General features: G+C 53.5%; 1 protein-coding gene across 19 annotated transcripts in view; it reads right to left on the bottom strand.

The window, feature by feature from the left end:
* DLG2 (discs large MAGUK scaffold protein 2) overlaps positions 1-22,599 on the bottom strand; it is a 603,132-nt gene that overhangs the window by 200,553 nt on the left and 379,980 nt on the right. For all 19 annotated transcript variants that reach the window (XR_005661215.1, XM_039914987.1, XM_039914985.1 and 16 more), the window contains one exon: positions 4,459-4,509. Coding sequence is in view for 18 of the 19 variants with exons in the window: in XM_039914987.1 (XP_039770921.1) it covers positions 4,459-4,509 (51 nt within the window). In the remaining variant the exon portion in view is untranslated. The remainder of the gene's footprint in view (positions 1-4,458; positions 4,510-22,599) is intronic.

Genomic DNA, 22,599 nt, shown 5'->3' with positions numbered 1-22,599 from the left:
GTAAGCACTCAATAAATACCACTGACCGACTGCCAAATATGCTGGACCACCTCCCCTCTCCCCCGCCCAAGCCAGGGTCAATCCTGCCAGTGAAATACGTACTTAGATTTGTCCCCTTTAAGACCTTGCTATTCGCCCTACCCTCAGTCCCGTAGCCCTTATGGGCAGCTGTAATTCATTTTTAATGTCGATCTCCTCCTCTACACCGCAAGCTCCTTGTGGGCAGGGATTATATCTACCAACTCTTGAACTATCCTCTTCCAAGCGCTTAGTACAGTGCTCCGCAAATAGAAGGTGCTCAGTAAATACCACTGATTCCTCCGTTCAGAAGCCGATCAGTCTCAAATGCGTGACTGCGCACGCCGATGACTGTCTGGGTGTCCGCGGGAGTTCACATGGATGTTACCCGTTCACGTCCTTATTTTTTATGGTATTTGTTAAGCGCTTACTATGTGCAGAGCACCGTTCTAAAGAGCTGGGGTAGATACAGGGTAATCAGATTGTCCCCTCGTGGGGCTCACATTTTTTAATCCCCATTTTTACAGATGAGGTAACTGAGGCACAGAGAGGTTAAGTGACTTGCCCAAGGTCACCCGGCAGACGAGTGGCGGAGCCGGGATTAGAACCCACGACCCCTGACTCCCAAGCCCGGGCTCCTTCCACTAAGCCACGCTGCTTCTCTTAACCCTTACCCTCCCACATCACCCTAAATTGGGATTCCGGCCACTAAACCGACCCTTTAGGGCGGCCTGCCCTCCGTTCTCCAGTGGTCAGTTGCAGCGGTCAGGTTTTCAAAAGAAACTTGACGCGCAAGGAGCATTAGGGCAAAAGGCGAAGGAATCGAGAAATGACCGGAAAATGCCGGAAGATTCTGAGGCAGCTCCAAGCCGCTAAGACGAACCTCATCTCTCAGAAAGCCAAGACCAGTAGACCGGCACTCTGCGGTTTACGGTCCCGATCTAAACAAACGGATTTCCTGTATTCGAGGCGGCTTTGGCTCATTCCTCAGATTTTCCTATGGCTCGAGAGAAGGCCGCAAAAGAGAGCAGGCCCTTTCACCGGGCGGGGGGGTCGAGGATCGGGGAAAAAAAGACAGATTTCTTCATCAGCCGGGGCCCACCACCGAGCTGTGCCGCTGCTTCCCGGCCCATGCTGCGGTCTGCGTCTGATACGCTTTGCGTCTTGTCTTCCCTTGCCCTGGAACCTTCTTGGTGTTAGCTGGGCATCAGATACGTAAGAGCTTGGAACGCTAGAGGATTATTAATAATAATAATAATCCTGTTGGTATTTGTTAAGCGCTTACTAGGTGCCGAGCACCGTTCTAAGCGCTGGGGTAGACACAGGGGAATCGGGTTGTCCCACGTGGGGCTCACAGTCTTCATCAGCGTGGCTCGGTGGAAACGGGCTTTGGAGTCAGGGCTCATGAGTTCGAATCCCAGCTCGGCCACTTGTCGGCTGTGTGACTGGGGGCGAGTCACTTAACTTCTCCGGGCCTCAGTTCCCTCGTCTGTAAAACGGGGATTAAGACCGTGAGCCCCACGTGGGACAACCCGATTCCCCTGTGTCTACCCCAGCGCTTAGAACGGTGCTCGGCACATAGTAAGCGCTTAACAAATACCAACATTATTATTATTATTATTAAGTGGCAGAGCTGGGATTCGAACTCATGAGCCCGGACTCCAAAGCCCGTGCTCTTTCCACTGTGCCACGCTGCTTCTCTAAAAGCGCACCTCCTCCAAGGGGCCTTCCCAGACTAAGCCCCACTTTTCCTCATCTCCCGCTCCCTTCTGCATCCCCCTGACTTAATAATAACGTTGGTATTTGTTAAGCGCTTACTATGTGCAGAGCACCGTTCTAAGCGCTGGGGGAGATACAGGGTCATCAGGTTGTCCCACGTGAGGCTCGCGGTTAATCCCCATTTTACAGATGAGGTCACTGAGGCACAGAGAAGTTCAGCGACTCGCCCACAGTCACGCAGCTGACAAGTGGCAGAGCCGGGATTCGAACTCATGACCTCTGACTCCCAAGCCCGGGCTCTTTCCATTGAGCCACGCTGCTTCTCTGAGGGAGGACAGAGAGACGGGGGGACTGCGGGGTGGGGGAGATTGGCAGGGAGTCAAGTAAGAGAGGACAAAGGAAGAAAAATACAAGCCAATACAGAGTGAAGAAACAGGTGAATAATAATAATAATAATAATGATGTTGCTATTTGTTAAGCGCTTACTATGTGCCGAGCACCGTTCTAAGCGCTGGGGTAGACACAGGGGAATCGGGTTGTCCCACGTGGGGCTCACGGTCTTCATCCCCATTTTACAGATGAGGGAACCGAGGCACCGAGAAGTGAAGCGACTCGCCCAAAGTCACACAGCTGACAAGTGGCCGAGCTGGGATTTGAACCCATGACCTCTGGCTCCAAAGCCCGTGCTCTTTCCACTGAGCCACGCTGCTTCTCGAAGAAACTAGAGCTTCCTTCTAGTCTAATGGCGTGGACTCGTGGCTGTTTTTCTAGCTCGAAATACGCACCGACAGGGGTCGGGGAGAGATGTTGAGCTGATTTCTCCCCAGGGATTGAGAGAATTCTCGCCGAGGAGATAATGAAATGACGTGTTTTCCGCCTAGAGGTGGCAAATCTACTGAGCTAGAGTACTTGAGCTCCTCCGAATGGTCTGGGGAGCATTATTACGATATTTCAGTTCAGATGTAACATTATTAACATGTCCACTTGCTGAATGGATAGTATGAGTGTAGAGTGGGTTTAAATCTGCAGGGAGGCTATTTATGCAGGATTTTGTTCCCAGACCTCACGGGGGTTCGAAAACAGGGTCCAGGTTTCGGATGCAAGAAGACTAGAGAGGCCGTGTGGCCCGGTGGAGAGAGCACAGGCCTGAGAGTCAGAAGGACCTGAGTTCTAATCCTGGCTCCGCCACCTGTCTGCTGTGCGACCTCGGGCAAGTCACTTGAATTCTCTGGGCCTCAGTTCCCCATCTGTAAAATGGGGATTAAGACCGTGAGCCTCAAGAGGGACAGGGACAGGGTCGAACCCCATCTGCTTGTGTCCACCCCGGCGCTCAGTACGGTGCTTGGCACACAGTAAGCGCTTAACAAGTACCACCATTATTATTCTCATTCTCCCAGTATCTCTCTGGCTCTCCTTGTCCTCACCCCTTAACCAACCAATCAATCGATCGATCGATGCATTTATCGAGCCCCCTGCAGCTCTCGGGAAAGTGAAATAGAACAGAGTTGATCGACACGTTCCCTGCCCACAGTGAGCTTACAGTCTACAGAGGGAGCCGATATCGGTAGAAACCGATCAATTATGGAGCGGTACGACGGGGATTAAGACCGTGAGCGCCAAGTGGGACAGGGACCGTGTCCAACCTGATTAGCTTGCATCGACCCCAGCGTTTAGAATGGTGTCTGGCACGTAGTAAGCGCTTAACAAATACCATTAAAAAAAACAGACCGAGCATTCTGTATCCGGGAAATACGAGGCAAACACCACTGACATGGCTTTCTTTTCTCTTCAAATTAACACCTCATTCATAAATTTGATCGACAGCATCGACTGCGCACCCACTGTGCGCAGGGCACCGTACCAGGAACTTGAGAGCATGAGAAGGACAGAGGAGGGACAAACGAGCCTCCGGCGAGAACAGCGCGACCCCCCGCTCTCGTCCCTGCCTGCAGTTCTTCCTGTGGAGAGTCAAGCGCCAGGAGCGATTAGGCGTGGGATTCAGCAGACTACACGCGGGGTTTTCAATCAGTTGATGCTATCTATCATGCGCTTACTCTGCAGAGCACTGTACTAAGCACCTGGGAGAGTCTAACAAAGTAGACACCGTCCCTGCCCTCGACACAGCAACATTCCCCTCTTCCTCGGCCGCTCTCCTGAAGGGCCTTTTCTGTAGAATTGAAAGCATCAGGCAAAGAGCCCGAGGTCCCGAGGGAAATGGTTTTTCTTCCCCGGGATCTTCCCGGGAAGCAGAAGAAAAGTTCTTCCGCACATTTTACTGGTCCTGGAAAGATCGCAAGACACTTGACCACAACCAGCTCCGCAATTTCTACTTCAAAAACTCCAAGTGCGGCAAACCGGATGGACTTCGGCAAACGGCAGCGCGGAACTTACTCTTAGAGCCTCCCTTAGCTGAAGATTCTTGATCTGAAACCCCTCCCGCGTGCCGGGAGAATCCTGGGACGACTTTGTCGCTCTTCCAAACCAGACAGGAGACTGTTTCAGGTCCCCGGGGTCACCCCTTGGCCTTGCCTTGGGAATAACCGGCCTGGGCTAGGGGTGCGCTCTCCGGACACTAACATTTCTGGAACGTTTTCAATTCTGGCCTTGCTGGGACCTCAACATTCACCCTTCCCACCTGTGGCACGTAAACAATACGCCGGCCCATTTTGGGGCGAGGCAAGATGATTGCGTTATGAAATGCAATGATTAGGTTTCTCTTACCCTCTCCAGTGTGATTTCTTCAAACTCATATTCGATTTCTGTTCCGTTCACCTAAGGAGGAGAAAGAGAATCCATTATATACACTTTAAAGGAAGTCAGAATTTAAACACAGGTAAAATGAGTACAGTTGTTTAGACAGAATGCAAACTGGAATGCAAACATTTCCTGCTTGTGTGTGTATATATATCAAGGGAGAGACAGACTGTAAGCTCCCTGTGGTCAGGGAACGTCTACTCACTCTGTTACACTAAAATCTTCCAAATGCAGGGCTCTGCACACAGTAAGCACTCAATAAATGATTTATTGATTAAATATATCCCACTGAGGCCACGGGCCAGGCTGCCCTGGGGGTTGGGGGCTGCTCTGGCTTGGTGCCTCAAGGGGAAAGAACTGAGTCAGGCTAGAAAGGGATGCTCCCTTCTAATTTTGGGGGTGCGAATGAGGGCGAGGACAGAACAGGGCTCAGTGGAACCCACCGAGACCCCTGGCCCCACAAGAGTCCCCTAAACTGACGCTTTTACCCCCAAGTTGGGGCTAGATGCTCACCATAAAATCAACAAAACTCAGCCTGTCTAAACGACACCATCAAAATGCCCTCATCCAGGATCGTCCCCGAGTAATTTGGTGGGCAAGGTTCTCCCCTTGGATAGTTCCCAATGTTGGGCCAAGACCGGTTAATGACCTTTCCCTTAGTTACCTTTCTCCCCAAGCAGCCTAAATGAAAGTAGATTTTTTTTGCACGCACGATGTTAGAAAAAGACTCTCTGGCTTCACTGATGGCTTTTGTTGGTTTTTTTTTTTTTTGGACTTCTGAATCGAAAAGTGATAAAGACCCAAAGCCACCTGTGCGAATGGGCTTTAGCCTAGTGCTCTCTCTCTCTCTCCTCGGGGGAGAGGTGGGCAGAGGGAGTGTGATCTATGGTTTTAATCTATCAGGGCGGCTCGGGGAAGCTCGGCTTGCTTCGGTGCGTCCGCAGAGCCCCATCCGTCCATTATTGAAGTTTTAATGCAGCCAACTGATGGCGGGGACCTTTTCCCAGCGAGAGGTAAACAGGCAGGTTCCCCTGGCAACCGGAAGCGGATGACGCAGACCGAAGAAAATCCAGAAGGCAAGCTGCTTATGGCCGCTTAAAGGCTCCAGACCCGGTATCCCAGTGGACATCCCCGACGGCACAGCAATCTTCTTCCGCTGACTCTGCCGGAGCCGAGCAGTGGATGGTTGTGGCATTTGTGAATGCCACCTGACGATAACTGTGGTATCTGTTAAGCGCTGACTATGTGGCAAGCACTGTTCTAAGTTCAGGGGTAGATACGAGTGAATCTAGTCGGATGCAGCCCCATCCCACGGGGGGTTCGTAGTCTATTCATTCAGTCGTATTTATTAAGTTCTTTCCGTGCGCAAAGCCCTGCATTAAGCCCTTGCCCTGAACTAAGCACTTGAGTCTAAGTTTCCAACGCCCATTTTACACCGGAAGAACCCGAGGCCCAGAGTGAAGTGAGTCGTCCGAGGTCACGCAGCGGGCCAGTGGCGGAGCCAAGATTAGAACCCGGGTCCTCTGATCCCAGGCCTGGGCTCTTTCCGCTAGGCCCATCCTGCTTCCCGCCTGATAATGGGGACTCAATCAGGCAGTCGATGGTATTTACTGAGTGCTTACTGCGTTCGGAGACTGTACCGAATGCCCCATACCCTGATGGTCACCCTATTTGAGTTCAGCTGTCGACACGGATGGATCCCGGAACCGACGCTCACCCCGGCTAACGGGCACCCGATCTGTTTCACCCACCCACCCAGCGGCTGGCCAACGGATGCCATTTATTCCCACGGGAAGTTGACCTGAAAGTCCAGGGGAAGTGAAGAGAGCTTGGGATTCATTTCTGGAGGAGCAGAACGGATTAGGTGGGAGAGTGAGGGACGCAGAGGGCAAATATAGGGACGGGTGATGGCTTGGCCCGTGCTTGGAGGGTGGCCGTCCAGGAGGGCGACCAGCACCCGGCTCTCCCGGGCACGCAGCGGCGACCGTCCACCGTCCAGCCGGCAACTGTGGAGTGCTGCTTCTCCGCCGCCTGGAATCATTCTGGGCCCTGGCTCTCCCTGTTACCTAATTCCCAGGCGAGATGGATCGAGTGTGGGCAGAGAATGTGTCTGTTTTCTTCTGTATTATCCTCTCCCAAGCACTTAGTGCAGCGCTCCACACACAGTAAGCGCTCAATAAACACGACTGAATTGAATCAGGGAAATGGCAACCCTGAGGATTGAGCTGCCCTTTTTTTTTTTTTTAAATGATAGTTGTCAAGCGCTTACTACGTCCTAGGCACTGTACCAAGGGCTGGAGTAGATGCAAGCTAATCAGGTGGGACACAGTCCATGTCCCTCTTGGGGCTCACAGTCTTAATCTCCATTTGACAGGTGAGGGAAGAGGGATTCGGAGAAGGGACTTGCTCGAGGTCACCCAGCAGACAAGTGGCCGAGCGGGGATTAGAACCCGAGGTCCTTCTTACTCCCAGGCCTGGGCCGTAGCCACTAGACCACGCTGCCGAGTGTACACGTGTATTAATATAGGGACACACACACTATCCTAAAACTATCCCACCGGCTCACCCTTTCCTTGATGAACCCTGATGTAATGGCCCCAGAGACGATGCGTTAACGTGGTATCCCGAATAACCGTATTTTGGCCACACCGCTGCGTGGCTGCAATTCTTCTGCTAACGACGAGTAACCGTAAACCCATTTCATTAAAATCGGACGCTTTTCCAAATGTGAAAGTCCGGGAAGTCCACGTGGTTTCACCCCATCGGAGAGAAACAGAGATAATTTTCGCTAATCTTCTCTGAGTCGGAACCCTTTCCCCCCGGGACGGACGTACGGCGCTGCGTTCTTAACCCTTGCCAACCCTTGGCCTAGCTGAGGCTGATTTAGAGAAGGGAGCTCAGATCATGTCTGAATAGAGGGTTTCTTGTCCGCTGCCATACACCAAAAGTCCTGTCACGTTTTAGCTCCCTCGGCCACCAGAATCCCTCCACCCTCCACAGCGCGTATATCCCTCGATCCCCATTCTCTGCTTCTTCCCTTATCTGTAATTTATTGCAACACGTCTCCCACGCCAGCTTGTCAACTCCTTTAGGGCAGAGGTTATGTCTACCAAACTCTACTGGAGATAGAGCTGTACTATATCCGCGTATCTATAACTTCAATAATATAAACGTATTATCATTAACGTCTCTCTCCTTCTGTAGACTAAGCTCACCGTGGGCAGGGGACGTGTCTCCCCGGGCACTCAGAACCAGTATTCCGCACGCAGGGAACGCTCGATAAATGCCACCGATGGGTCGATCGATAATTGTATTATACCCTCCCAAGCATATAGTTCCACACTCTGTTCTCTCCCAACCACTTAAGGTAGTGCCTGGCACTTAGTATGAGCCCAGGAAATTGTATTATCTGTATCGTACTCTCCCAAACTCTTAGAACGGCGCGCCGAACGTAGTAAGAGCTCAATAAATACTACCGATTCGCTGACTGGAATTCCACGGAAGCCGACGGTAGCTACATCTCCCCTCTTGGGATCCGACCCAGGTCTCAGCCTGGCGTCCTGGACTCTCTGCCTCCGGAGGGGCCATTCCGAGAGCGACCGGCTGCCGTCCGATCTGCCGAAGTGGATGTTCCTTCTGCTATTCCCTGGCGAAGGCACGATTCCCAACGGCGTGTTCCGGGGGTGGCCCATTTTACAGCCCAACCCACTGAAGCGCGCAAAGATAACCAGGTCTCCGAGTGAAAATGGGCCGTCCTGTTCCGAAAATAAGTTGCTAAATGTGGCTCGGGACAGGGAAGACGGTACCTGTAGAGCAGAGAGACTCACGGGGACGGAGGAGAGCTGAGATGTGTCACCTCCTCTGGGAGGCCTTCTCTGATCGACTCCCCCAACTTCCTCGTCAGGTCACGTCAATCAGTCGACGGTATTTATTGAATGCTCGCTAAGGGCAGAGCACTGAACCGAACACTCGAGGGAGTACAGTAGAGGTGGCAGACACGATCCCCGTCCACAAGGAATTTACGGTCTAGAGAAGCAGTATGGCATAGTGGATAGAACACCCGCGTGGGAGTCAGAGGTCAGGGGTTCTAATCCCGCCACGTTTCTGCTGCGTGACCCTGGGCAAGTCACTTCAGTTGTCTACCCCTCGGCTACCTCATTTAATAACGGCGGTCTTGGTTAAGCGCTTACCATGTGCAAAGCCCCGTTCTAAGCGCTGGGGGGATACAAGGCGATCAGGTTGTCCCACGTGGGGCTCACAGTTTTTAATCCCCATCTGACAGATGAGGTAACTGAGGCACGGAGAAGTTAAGTGGCCTGCCCAGAGTCACCCAGCTGGCAAGCGGCGGGGCCGGGATTCGAACCCCGTGACCTCTGACTCCCGAGCCCGGGCCACGCTGCATTTGTAAAATGGGGATTGAGACCGTGAGCCTCCCGTGAGGCGGGGACTGTGCCCAACCCCATTGTCGGGTGACTGTGGGCAAGTCACTTAACTTCTCTGCGCCTCAGTTCCCTCATCTGTAAAATGGGGATTAACTGGGAGCCTCACGTGGGACGACCTGATTACTGCCCTGCACACAGTAAGCGCTTAACAAATGCCAACAGTGTCATCATCATCATCATCTGTTCGGTATCCACCCCAGCCCTCGGTCCTGTGCCGGACACACAGTAACCGCTTAACAGATCCCACAGTTATTATTATTACAAGGGGGGAGGCAGACATTAAAAGAACTTACAAGCACGTACATAAAACGCTGTGGGGCTGAGGACGGGGTGAATATCAGGGGTTTGGAGGGGGCCGATCCAAGGCACAGGTGACACAGAAGAGAGACGGTGGAGGGGAAATGGGAGCTGAGTTGGGGAGAGCCTCTTGACGGAGATGTGACTTCAGGAGGGATCTTAAGCAGGGGGAGAGTGGCAGCCTGGCGAATATCGAGGAGGAAGGGGTTTCAGGGAGGATGTGGGCAAGGGGCTGGCAGCACGATAGACGAGACGGAGGCACAGCGGGTAGGTTGGCGTTACAGAAGCGAAGCGTGCGGCTGGGGATGCAGTAGGAGATCAATAAGGTAAGGTAGGAGGCGGGGTTGACTGCCTGCCTTAAAGCTGACGGTGTGGAATGATCCTCCCAGGAACCCCCTCTTCTACGTGTTTCCCTGCCGATCACCTGTTGAATCTGTTCGGCCTTTCATTTGCGTCTGTTCTGTCCCTCTAACTGTTGCATATCTGTCCGGCACGGTCCTCTGCCCACCGTAGGCATCCGGCGCGGCCCTCCACCCTCAGTGGGTGTCCAGCACGGCCCTCTGCCCACAGTAGGAGCTAAATTCATACTCTCGATGTAGATTGTAATGTTATTCGGTTCATCTCCCTCCCCCGACCCGCCCAGAACAGTGAACTGCATATATCAAGCGCTCAATAAATACCTTCAGGCCCCCAGGAAAGCCAGCTGCCTGCCAAGAAGAGGGAGGGGCCCGACGACACCAGAGCCCTGTACTGAGCGCTTGGAGATAATTCAAAGGTTCCAGCCTCAGCTATGCCACTGGCCTGTTGTGTGACCTTGGCCGAGTCACTAGACTCATATGCTCATCGTGGGCGGGGAAGGTACCTACCAACTCTGTCGTACTGTACTCCCCCAAGCACTTAGCACAGTGCTCCGCACCCAGTAGGCGCTCGGTAAGTGCCATCGGTCACTGTTCTATTGGGCCCTGGGAGATAATCTAATAGCAGTAATCATGACGGCATTTGTTGAGTGCTTACTATGTGCGAAGCACTGTTCTAGGCGCTGGGGAGGATACGAGGTGACCGTTGTGCCACGTGGGCTCGCAGTCTTCATCCCCATTTTCCAGATGAGGGAACTGAGGCCCAGAGAAGTTAAGTGACTTGCCCAAAGTCACCCAGCTGACAGGCGGCGGAGCCGGGATCGGAACCCATGACCTCTGACTCCCGAGCCCGGGCTCTTTCCACCGAGCCACGCTGCTTCTCCAATCTGCCTTCTCCGTCGTCCATCACTCCGTTCTGCAAGTTCTATTCGCGTCCACCCGATCCCAGAGCACCTTTCACCGCCCCAGAGGCCCCGGGTCCTCCTCCCGGCCCTCCTTCCAGCTCTCTGTGGACCCAGGCCCCGCTTCCCAGCTGTGGAAACTGGCGGCAGGATCCACGGTGAGAGAGGTCAGAGGCCAAGAGTAAAAGTCCCAGGCACCAGAACATCCGGTGCAGGATCTGTCCGGGACGGCGGGGACAGGTCGACGGAAAACCGGTACAACCCTGGACAAATGGCACCCTAGGTGGGGACTGTGTCTGACCTGATGATCTCACGCCTACCCCAGTTTTTAGCGCAACACTCGGCACCTAGTACGCGCGCCGGAATTTGCTCGCATTTGTCTTTTTCGTTATCTGCCTTGAAACTCTGGCATGGGGGAGCACCCGGGGAGCAGCCGGTGAACATCCAGTGCTCCTCTGAGTAGCCCTAGCTGCTAGACAGAGGCGGTGGCCCGGCGGCCCGTGGTCTACAGCCGTGTCAAATCCCTTCCAGAAAAGAGGGCCAAGAGGCCGTCCGGCTACGATCCCTTCAAACGGAGCATCCGGGCACCACCCAACGTGGCCACACAAATCACATCATGCGGTGACTTTTTGGCAGCCCCGCCCTCGGTGGAGAAACAAGACCCACTTGGCCAAACCCGCCCATCGGGTTCAGGACCCACACGCTAAAACTTAACCCCCGCCGCTCTGACTCTTCTCCCCACACCTGGAGCCAGCTGTCGTTCGGAACAGTCGGCAAGGCCGCTATTACCGCTGTGCCTCTCATCCTGCCTCAGACACAGCCTCAGCTCCTCCGGGCCCTGCCCAGGGCCTGCAAAAAGCCAATGACCGAGCACTGTCTTCTCCTAGAAGAACGAGGTTACCAGAGCTCTAAAAACCCACCGGGAGATTGAACCCTCACCCGCGCTGGGAAAGTGCGCTCGGTAGATTTCTTTTTCTTCAATTTCCAAACGGGAGCGGGTATTTTTAGAAGCCAGACGCAGGGGAATTGCCGACGCTGGGGAACCGAGACCGAGGCGGACGGGTACAGATGCTTCTGGAGGCAGCGGGATCCCCAGACAGCTGGCTCACGGCGGGGACCAGGAGGATGAGGTTCAGAAACCAGCAGGGTGGAGTCAGTGACCTCAGGGCCCGGCGGGGAGGCCCGGGGTCAAAAGGAGGGATAAAGAGGGAGATCGACGGGAGAGGCGGACGGGGGACAGGCCGGCCGGGCGGGCGGCAATTGGCGGGGGGGGGGGGGGGGGGGGCTGCTCTCCTTCAGCAGAGGTGTCACCGTGGTTGGTTCTGCCAGAGACAGGCCTCGTTTGGGCCACGCTTATCACACAGCAAGGACACGTGAACAACGCACAAGGGTCGGTCGCGCTGGCAGGGATAGGCTCTCACAGGCAAGAGAATCTTCTCATCCAACAACGGGCAAGTTTCCATCTGGGGCTCCTTCCTCTCCCCAACAGTTTTGGTTGCGGCCCTCCTGACTTTTAGCTCGCCGTGGGCAGAGAAAGAGCCCACCAACTCCGTCATGTCACAATCTCCCAAGTGCTCAGCACACCGCTCGGCACACAGTAAGCACTCAGTAAATACCAGTGATGAAGACCGATGGCGAGGATTTCAGTGGTAAGGCAGGGGCCTGGTCTGTGACCTTTGGTTAACGAAATGTACATCGCCTCGATTCCATTTAGTCGCCATCGTTTTTACGAGACGTCCTTCCCCTCGACTCTATCTACCGCCATCGTTCTCGTCCGGCCGTCTCCCCCGATTCGCCCGCGAGCCCGTCAGACGGCGGGGACCGTCTCTATCTGTTGCCGACTTGTTCGTTCCAAGCGCTCCGTACGGTGCTCTGCACATAGTAAGCGCTCGATGAATACCATCGAATGAATGACCTCTGTGTCGATCCTGTAATAATCTTTAATCATAATTGGGGGACTTGTTAATAATAATGATGATGATGGCATTTGTTAAGCGCTTACTATGTGCAAAGCGCCGTTCTAAGCGCTGGGGGGATTCAAGGTGATCAGGTTGTCCCGCGTGGGGCTCACAGTCTTCATCCCCATTTTACAGATGAGGTCACCGAGGCTCAGAGAAGTCAAGAGACTTGCCCAAAGTCGCCCAGCTGACAAGTGGCGGAGCTGGGATTAGAACCCACGACCTCTGACTCCGGGCTCTTTCCACTGAGCCACGCTGCTTCCCTAAGTGCTTATTATGTTCCACGCCCTGTACTAAGCGCTAGGGCAGATACGAGCTAATTGGGCCAGAAGAAGTCCTGTCCCACATGGGGCTCAGAGTCCAAGGGGGAACGAATACAAGTACTTCATTCCCATTTTACAGAGAGAGAGAAACTGAGGCCCAGAGAAGTGAAGCCATTTGCCCAAGGTCTCCCAGTAGGCAAGTGGTGGAGCTGGGATTAGAAGCCAGGTCCTCTGACCCCCCCCCCCCCCGCCCCCCCAGACCCAGGCTCCTTCCACTAGGCCACACTGCTTCTCCGTAAGGAGAGTGTTGAACAGAAATGTGGTCATAGCCAATTCGTGTACATTCATCGATGTATCGGTTGTATTTATCGAGCGCTTTCTGTGTGCAGAGGGCCGTACTAAGCACTTGGGAGAGGGCACGAGAACAATATAACAGAGCTGAAGGACGGGTTTCCAGCCCACAACGAGGATACAGTCTAGAGGGATGCCCCCGAAGCCACTCAAGACTACTCCGGGCAGGGGTCGGGCTAGCTGGGACTTGGATAAGAAACGGGTCAGTGGCCATCCAGTCCATCGCTGCGGGAGCAGCGTGGCTCAGTGGAAAGAGCCCGGGCTTGGGAGTCGGGGGTCATGGGTTCGAATCCCGGCTCTGCCACTTGTCAGCTGTGTGACCGTGGCAAGGTACTTCACTTCTCTGGGCCTCAGTTACCTCCTCTGCAAAATGGGGGTGAAGACCGCGAGCCTCCCGTGGGACAACCTGATGACCCTGTTTCTCCCCCAGCGCTTAGAACAGTGCTCTGCACGTAGTGAGCGCTTCACAGATACCAACATTATTGTTATTATTGTGACTATGTGCCAGGCACTCGTTCTACCCGCTGGAGTAGATACAAGGTAATCGGGTCGGACACACTCCATGTCCCGCATGGGGTTCGCGGTCTTAACCTCCATTTTCCAGATGAGGGAACTGAGGCACAGAGAAGTAAAGAGACCTGTCCAAGGTCACACGGCCAGACGAGTGGCGGAGCCGGGACTCGAACTCAGGTCCTTCTGACTCCCAGGCCCGTGGTCTGTCCGCTAGGCTACGCGGCTTCTCGTCGTCAACCCCAAAACTTGCTAGTGTCACCTGAAGGCAGGAAATAACAGGAGGTGACGGATTAATCGTGACCTTGCTACGGGTAGGGAATATGTCTGTCGTCCTGCAATCTCCCAAGCGCTTCGCCCAGTGCTCTGCACATACTAAGCGCTCGATAAATACCGTTGCTAAATTAACGGTCGGAGAGGGAAAAAATACACGATCTGGGCATCACGGCTAAAATGGTGCCTTTGCCACCGGCTGAGGGCTGAAGAGAGGAAAGATTCTCGCCGCTCCACGTCTCTGCGGAAACCAGGCAGAAAAGCGCCTTAGAGTTTGGATCCTTACACTAATCTTGCGAGAACCTGGGAAGTTTTCAAAGTGAAATCGGCAGGAGGGAGGAATCAGGCCTCCTCTTCAAGTCTGCAGGCCAGGAATTCTCCAAATAGATCGTCATCAAGCTGCCCCGGGCACCGGCCCAGGGCCATGTGCGCTTCCATCCGGAAACCCAAGGGAAAATAAACGTCTGGACGCTCTCTCCCTCCCAGGGACCGAGAAAAAGGAGCGCCAGCGAGGCAAAGGTAACGCCCGCCAAATCTCACACCGGGGGTTGAGGGTTGGGGGGCGGGGGGAGGCCGAGCTGCCTCGGTTGTCCTCTAAGAAACTCTGTCCAACTTCCTCCGAAGTCTGCAAAGTTCTGGGCAAGGTTGCTCTGAACACCCTTTCCTGAGATTACAGATTGGACTGCGTACAGCTGGCGGGCAGGGCCCGGCCTTTGACTTCCAGTGGACTCTCCCGGGAGCCGAGTGCAAGGTTCTGCTCACACTACGTGGTCAGTTCTGGGCTCTCCACGTGACGGGTGCCCGTCTCAGCGTTCTGCACACGGCGGGAGCCCAGGACAGAGCTCTGCCCTTGGCCGAACCTCGGTAAATATGGAACGCCGATGAAGAAGTGCCCTCGCCAATGGAGAAGCAGCGTGACCTACTGGAAAGAGCACAGGCCTGAGAATGAGAGGCCCTGGGTTCCAATCCTGGCTTTGCTGGGCCTCTACGTAGGAGGCAGGAAGCTTGCCGTCCCCCCAGACCGTAAGCTCACTGCGGGCAGGGAACGTGTCTGTTTATTGTTAGGGTGTAATCTCCCAAGCGCTTAGGACAGTGCTCTGCACGCAGTAAGCACTCAATCGACGCAACTGACCGACCGATTTCCTCAGTGCGCCTCAGGGCATCTGACGTTCTCTGCCTCTGAGGCTGAACCATCCACCAGAACCACCTCTACGCGGGAGCGTCTTCAAAGCGAGATAGAGTGCTTTTTTCCCCAACCGACGTGAACGAAGGGTGGAAGACAAAGGATGTCAGTCCCGCGCTCGCGCTGTGGGAATATACAGCTACGTGACGGGAGAAGAGAGGATTCAGCTAACGCCCTAATCGTTAAAAAAAAGGCCGGGGGATCACCGAAGAAGACAGTGATATTCGAAGAGTCATTTGCCCTTATCCAGAACGGTTCGGTTTCGGCTCTCGGTCACCACAGAGGGAGGTTTTTAATCGGGCTTCGCTTTCTCGGTTGGCCTGTTACACGCACGGTTTGTGGAAACGTTCTGCAGAGGTCTGGCATATTAAATATAATAAAAATAATAATAGTAAAACTTGGGGCATTTGTTAAGTGCTCATTTCGTGTCAAGGACTGCAATAAGGACCGGGGGAGACAGAGTCTAGGCAGATTGGACACAGTCCCTGTCTCACGCCGGGCTCACAGTCTAAGTAGGAGGGCGAATACATATTGAATCCCCATTTCACAGACGAGGAAACTGAGGCACAGAGAAGTTAAGTGACTCGTCCCAGGTCACACAGCAGACAAGTGACAGAGCTGGTAGGAGAATCCAGGACCTCTGACTTCCAGTCAGGGGTATTTACTGAGTATTTAATGTGTGTCAAGCACTATATTAAACACTTAGGAGAGTAAAATGCAACAGAGTTGGCAGACACCCTCCCTGCCCACAAGGAGTTTCCAGTCTAGAAGGGGAGACAGACATCACGATAATGATAATTGAGGTTTTGGTTACGTACTGTGTTCCAAGTACTTCCCTAAGCGCTGGGGTAGAAACAAGATAATCAAGTTCCACCCAGATGGAGAAGCAGTGTGGACTTCTGGAAAAAGCACAGGCCTGAGAGTCAGAGGCCCTGAGTTCTAACAGGTATTTTATCTAGTAATAATAATGTTGGTACTCGTTAAGCGCTTACTATGTGCCGAGCACTGTTCTAAGCGCTGGGGTAAACACAGGGGAATCGGGTTGTCCCACGTGGGGCTCAGGGTCTTCATCCCCATTTTACAGATGAGGGAACTGAGGCACAGAGAAGTTAAGTGACTCGCCCCCAGTCACACAGCCGACAAGTGGCCGAGCTGGGATTCGAACTCATGAGCCCTGACTCCAAAGCCCGTGCTCTTTCCACTGCGCCACGCTATCTCATTCTTGAGATGCGGTAACTGAGGTCTAAAGAATAAAAATGACTTGGCCGAAGTCACACAGCTGACAAGTGGCAGAGCCAGCATTGGAACCCACGACCTCTGACTCCCAAGCCCAGGCTCCTTCCACCCAGCCACGCTGCTTCTCCTAGTCGTTCATATCACGTCCGTCCCCGGCAGACGTGCAACGGGTATGGAATTCAAGCCCTTCAAGATGACGATAATAATGATAACAATAATAATGATAACAATGGCATTTGTTAAGCGCTTACTATGTGCCAGGCACTGTACTAAGTCCCGGGGTACTACAAGCTAATTGGATGGATACGATCCCTGTCCCACACAGGGCTCAGATTCTTAATCCCATTTTACAGATGAGGCGCAGAGAAGTGAAGCAACTGGCCCGAGATCACACAGCAGACAAGTGGTGGAGCCGAGAACAGAACCGGGTTCTTCGGCTCCCAGGCCCGTGCTCGTCCCACTAGGCCGGGCCCCTTCGGTTTTTAAAAAAGGTAGAGCACCCCATAATTCCCGTGGCGTGCATTTGCACGCCGAGAAGCAGCGTGGCTCAGTGGGAAGAGCCCGGGCTTGGGTGTCAGAGGTCAAGGGTTCTAATCCCGGCCCCGCCGCTTGTCAGCCGTGTGACCTCGGGCAAGTCTCTTCACTGGGCCTCAGCTCCCTCATCTGGAAAATGGGGATGAAGACGGTGAGCCCTACGTGGGACGACCCGATCGCCTCGTATCTCCTCCGGCGCTTAGAACGGCGCGTGGCACCTAGCAAGCGCTTAACAAATACCAACATTATTATTCGTTTTCCTGCCGAGACAGGTCCACCCAAACAAAACCCAGTAGACGGTGCCCACACCCCAAAGGGAAGAGGCCGGTCCACCCTCTACCAGGAAGGTGATAGAGCAAGCAGGGGTAGGAATTCCCGAGGGCGGGCTCCGGAGGGCCCATAAACCCTCACACAAACACTCACCCCAAGCTGCCCGTTTCCTAACGATCCATCTCCACTAAGGGCTAAATTCTCCACCGTGGGCTCCTTAGTGCTTTCTGTGACTTCCAGATGAAGTCATCCGTCTGTAGAAAATGAGCATTTTGAATATTCATGAGGTAAGAGATCATTTTTACGATCCCGGGAGAGTTTCTTTCTTTGGATTGTTTATTACCTGCAGAGCTCAACTGCAGGAAAATTGATTAAATATCATTTCCCAATTAGCTTGGTGCCAGTACACATTCATCAGCTCTTCGGGTTCGGGGCCCGGTGAGTGTCACAACATGAAGTGCGGGCTTGGGATGAGGGGAGGGAAGGGCGGCGGGGGGGGCGGGGGGGAGTCGGAGGCGGGGTGCGGCCGAGGGGAGGGGACGGCTAGGAAACGTCTTCATCGTGCAAACAGGCTCGGGCCTCGGTTGGCTTTAAGCTTCCCTGGAGGAATGGCCGACTCCAGAAGGCGGCCCCGTCACCCCCTACACCAGAGAAAGGCTCAGAGGGAGGCAGCGTGACCTAGAAAAAGCCCAGAACGGGGAGTCGGAAGCCCCAGCTTCCGCTTGCCGGCTCTGACGCCGACCTCCTGGCTGACCTTGGGTAAGCCGCTTAACCACTCAGCCGAAGGGCTCGGGGAAAATCGCTCTTCCGCCCGACCGCAGGCTACCCGCTTCCTCCAGCAAGCTTTCTCCGATCAGCGTGGCCTGGCGGAGAGAGCACGAGCCCCCGGGGGTCATCAGGACCGGGGTTCAAATTTCTCCGCCATTTGCCTGCCGTGTGACTTGCCTGCTGCCTCAGTTATCTCATCTGTAAAATGGGGATAAGGACTGAGAGCCCCGTGAGGGACATGGACTCGTTTACCCTGTATCTATCCCAGAGCTCAGAACAGTGTCTGTGGTACAGTAAGCTTCTAACATCTGCAATAACAAAAAAAATCCAGCACGGGCCTGTGAGTTCTGGGCTGACTTGAACCTCTACTCCTCGAGCCTCAATAATAATAATGATAAATAACAATAGTAACAATACTAATAATACTTGCGGTATTTAACACTTTGTTAAGCGCTTACTACGTGCCGAGCACTGTTCTAAGCGCTGGGGGGGGGGGGGGGGGGACACAAGGTAATCAGGTTGCCCCACGCGGAGCTCCCTGTCTTAATCCCCATTTTACAGAATGAGATAACCGAGGCCCGGAGAAGTGAAACGACCTGCCCAAGGTCACACAGCAGACGAGCGGGATTAGAACAAGGTATTTAACACAGTGAGACTACTTTAACCAAGTTCAGTTGGGAAACGGATCCGGGAGAGAGATCCATCACCTACTGCTAGTGTGATTAATGTGAGGGGAAAACAAATGACTTGGAGGAAGCTGAGAACGTAGACCCAAGAACTAGACTCCTTCCAATACAAATCTTTCAGACAGATAGAGAAAAAAAATAATTAGCATTAAAGAGGACCAGAGATTTAGTCGGGTGTTATCAGTCATGTCCGGCGGGAGAGATAATGACTGTCTCTGAGTTGCTCGACTCTTCAAGGTGAACTTCCGAAAAAGACGACACGGACTCAAGGAGACATCAAGAAACGGAAACGAAAGCCTTCCAAATCAAAGTGAGGTCACTGCTAGAGAAAATGAGCTGGCAGCCCTTCTACTAAGCTGGAATGAACGGTATCAAAACTGACGCAAGCTTGCCATCAACTCAACTCTCATTACACAGCGCCCAGGGTAGGAGAGAATCGCTTTGCAATTTAGACAAGTCCATTAACCTCTCTGATCCTCCATTCAGCCTCTCGCTTGTTTAGAACGAGCCAAGGTCAAAGAGAATTAATTAAACGTCACCGTATCGCCATACAGCTTCCGTAGAGGGGCGGGGATGACCCGCTGTCTTGCCTGATGGGACTGTCGAGCACCGTCCTAAGTGGTGAGGTAGATTTAAGATAATCAGGTCCCACCTTGGGCTCAGAGTCCGAGTAGGAGGGAGAACAGGCGCTGTTTTGCCCGTGAGGGAACCGAGGCACAGACAGGCTTAAGTGACTTGACTGAGGTCACACAGCAGACAGGTGGAGGAGCTGGCGTTCGAACCCAGGGCCTCTGACTCCCAGGTGTGGGCTTTTTCCACGAGGCTGGTCAGTTCTCAAACCAATTTTCCTAACACCCCCACACAGGATTGCTCCTTTGATTACAGAATGGGAAAAGAAAAATCAATGACTAAAATGGAGAGCGGGGAGCAATTTACAAGCCACAATTCAACGGAGGCCCAAACAAACCAGAGAGAATCGTCCTCCAATCACCCACACTCTGAGCAGATTCAATTAAGAAGTACACACACTTGTAGTTGGAAATGCGGAAGGAAATGCTGACGGGTACTTCACATCCACTATTTTGGGCTCTTGGGGAATAGCGTCCACCTGTGTAACGCACACTCCCTTAGCAATTACTCATTTAAGAAGTTTTGTTCTCGGAAGGGGAATGAAAACCCAAGAAACATAACACAAATCACACCCCACCAACGCAGGGAGCCGGTGGAGAATTCTAGAGCGCTGCATTACTCGGTGCTTAATATCAGCATCGCACGCCCAAGTCTGAGCCTCCCGCTGATAGGAGAGAGAAATGAAAAGATCGGGCTTGGCTCAGAGCCTAAAATTGGAATAGGAAGAACGGAAGATTCTCGACCGCGCGCGGGGCCGTTAGCGAAAACCGCAGCGATGGGGAATTTTCCCAGGATGATTCCAGCTTCCTGCCCGGCCGGGGTCGATCTATTCCCACCCGTCGGGTGGTCCAGTTGGAAGGAGGTCCGGCCCCTGGCCCGCAAAGACCCGGTACTGCACGGCGTGACGTATTTTCTGCTACCGCCCTCCCTCCCTTCTGCTTCAGCTCCTTGGGGAGTTTTGAGAAGCAGCGGCGAGTGGGAAGAGCCCAGGCCTGCGAGCCAGAGGCCCTGGGTTCTAATCACTTCACTTTCGATGCCTCAGCTCCCTCCTCTGCGAAAGGAGGATTCAAACCCAGTCCTCCCTCCTGCTTGGACCGTGAGCCCCACGTGCGACGGGGACTGAGTCCAACCTGATATTAACTCGAGTCTACCCCAGGGTTTAAAAGTGCAGGGTTTGGCCTATAGCAAGCGCTTAACAAATACCGTTTCTAATATTATTTTCTGTGCTTCGGTCCCCACATCTGCAAAAGGGGGATTCGATACCTGTTCTCCCTCCTACTTAGACTGTGAGCTCCCCGTGGCCCTGATTATCTTGCGTCTACCCCAGCGTTCAGTGCAGTGCTTGACACAGAGTAAGCTCTTACCAAATACCACCGTCACTATCGTTTCTCTTACTATTATTGTTGCGATACTAAGGACGATAACAACTTTGAAAAGCCATCAGATGACCCGAGAAAAGCTCGTCTCACCCCAGTCGCGCTGGAGGAGTCGGGGGACGATGGCTGATGGGCGGAATCGGCGAGTGAGGAAAACAAGGTGATTAGAAACTCAAGTAAATGTGAGGGTATTTTGGGAAACTAATCAAGCCTCCCTATCGGGCTCTTTCCGCTCCGCTCCCGGTGCTCGACCTCCCTGCAGAAGAGGATCGAGGCTGGACTGCCTTTGTTTCCCCGAGCTCAGATTCCCGATCCACTTCTGCACTTGGTAAAGTACTCGGCACACGGTAAGCTCTCAAAAAATATTAATAATAATAATAATAATGATGATGTTGGTATTTGTTAAGCGCTTACTATGTGCAGAGCACTGTTCTGAGCGCTGGGGGAGACATAGGGGAATCGGGTTGTCCCAGGTGGGGCTCACAGTTAATCCCCATTTTCCAGATGAGGTAACTGAGGCCCAGAGAAGTGAAGTGACTCGCCCACAGTCACCCAGCTGACAAGTGGCAGAGCCGGGAGTCGAACCCATGACCTCTGACTCCGAGGCCCAGGCTCTCTTCCACTGAGTCACGCTGCCTCCCATTACTACAACCAATGTATCTGCTCCGATAACAATAATGATAATAGTGATATTTGGTAAGCATCACATGCCAAGCAATCTATTAAGCACCCGCATAGAGAAGACGCTCTGAAGACGCTCGTGTTTGTTTTCAGAAGATGCTCAGGAAATGATAATCGTGTCAAAAGCAACGACGACAGCCAGGTTCCTGGTGCCGGGCGGGGAATGGGAAGTCCACAACGTGATGGCGGGGTGGGCCTTCACCGTTAGCCCCGCTCTTTGGTATCTAAGTGCTTACTATGTGCCAGGCACTGTACTAAGCGCTGGGGTGGATACAAGCAAATCAGGTTGGACACAGTCCCCGTCCCACACGGTATCAATCCCCATTTAACAGATGAGGTAACTGAAGCATGGGAAATGAAGTGACAGGCGGCAGAGCGGGGATTAGAACCCAGGTCTTTCTGCCTCCCAGGCCTTTGCTCTTAGTCACTGCGCCATGCTGCTTCTCAGCAGGGAAGTGAAGTGACTTGCCAGTCTGCGGTGCCCAGGCATGAGGACTGGCATCGTGCTGTAGTTGATCCGGCTGTATAATAATTATTGAACGGTATTTACTGAGCGCTTACTAGGCGCAGAGCACTGTACTAAGCGCTTGGAATGGACAATTCGGCAACAGATAGAGACGGTCCCCGCCCACTGACGGGCTCACAGTCTACAAAAAAAGGGGTGTGCACTTCCTCCGTGCTGCATCCCTGCCCGTTCACTCGCTCGTTGCAGTCGGGGCCCCGGCTGCAGCATCACTGACAGGGAGTGTGTCTGCCAGCTCTGTTGTACTGTACTCCCCCGAGCGCTTAATACAGTGGCCTGCGCACAGTAATCGCTCAATAAATACCACCGACTTGACCGGCTCCATAGAGACCGCTAACATTAGAACCGATTCCTCCTCCCCGATTCCTCCTCCCCGATTCCTTTCCGGGCCCCAAGTCTCAAGACTGAGGCTCTTCGGTTTTTCTCCAGGGGAGACTCTACTTTCCATCTTCTGAAGCGGCCCCGGCCCGGGGCAGGAGAGAGATCCGGTGAGCGGATCAGAACCACGAATGCCCGCTGGGCATTTCGACGGGAACGCGGTTGAGCAAAGAGGGGGCAATCGGAGAGCCAATCTGGAAACGGATCCGGGGCCATTTTGCTACCGTGACTCCGGGCACGTCACCGAAGCTCCCCCGAGACTTACGCTGCCTCATCTGTAAACAGGGGTCACTCCTAATTACCTACCTCGGAGAGTTCTTCTCTGCGCTGGCTAATTTACCGTGTGAACCTAATGAGGTGAAAACACGAGGTGCTCTATAATCGCTAAGCATCGCGGCAGCCTTGCAAATTAGCAAGGACCTACGTGTACAGGGAACGTCAAAGAAACAAGGCCACGGCCCAGGAAATCGGGCAGCCGGGCTATAGGGAAG

This window comes from Ornithorhynchus anatinus, chromosome 20 (genome assembly GCF_004115215.2).
Source record: "Ornithorhynchus anatinus isolate Pmale09 chromosome 20, mOrnAna1.pri.v4, whole genome shotgun sequence".
Lineage (NCBI taxonomy): Eukaryota > Metazoa > Chordata > Mammalia > Monotremata > Ornithorhynchidae > Ornithorhynchus > Ornithorhynchus anatinus.
The sequence above is the reverse complement of the archived record's forward strand: the minus strand, read 5'-3'. Positions and strand labels throughout refer to the sequence as shown.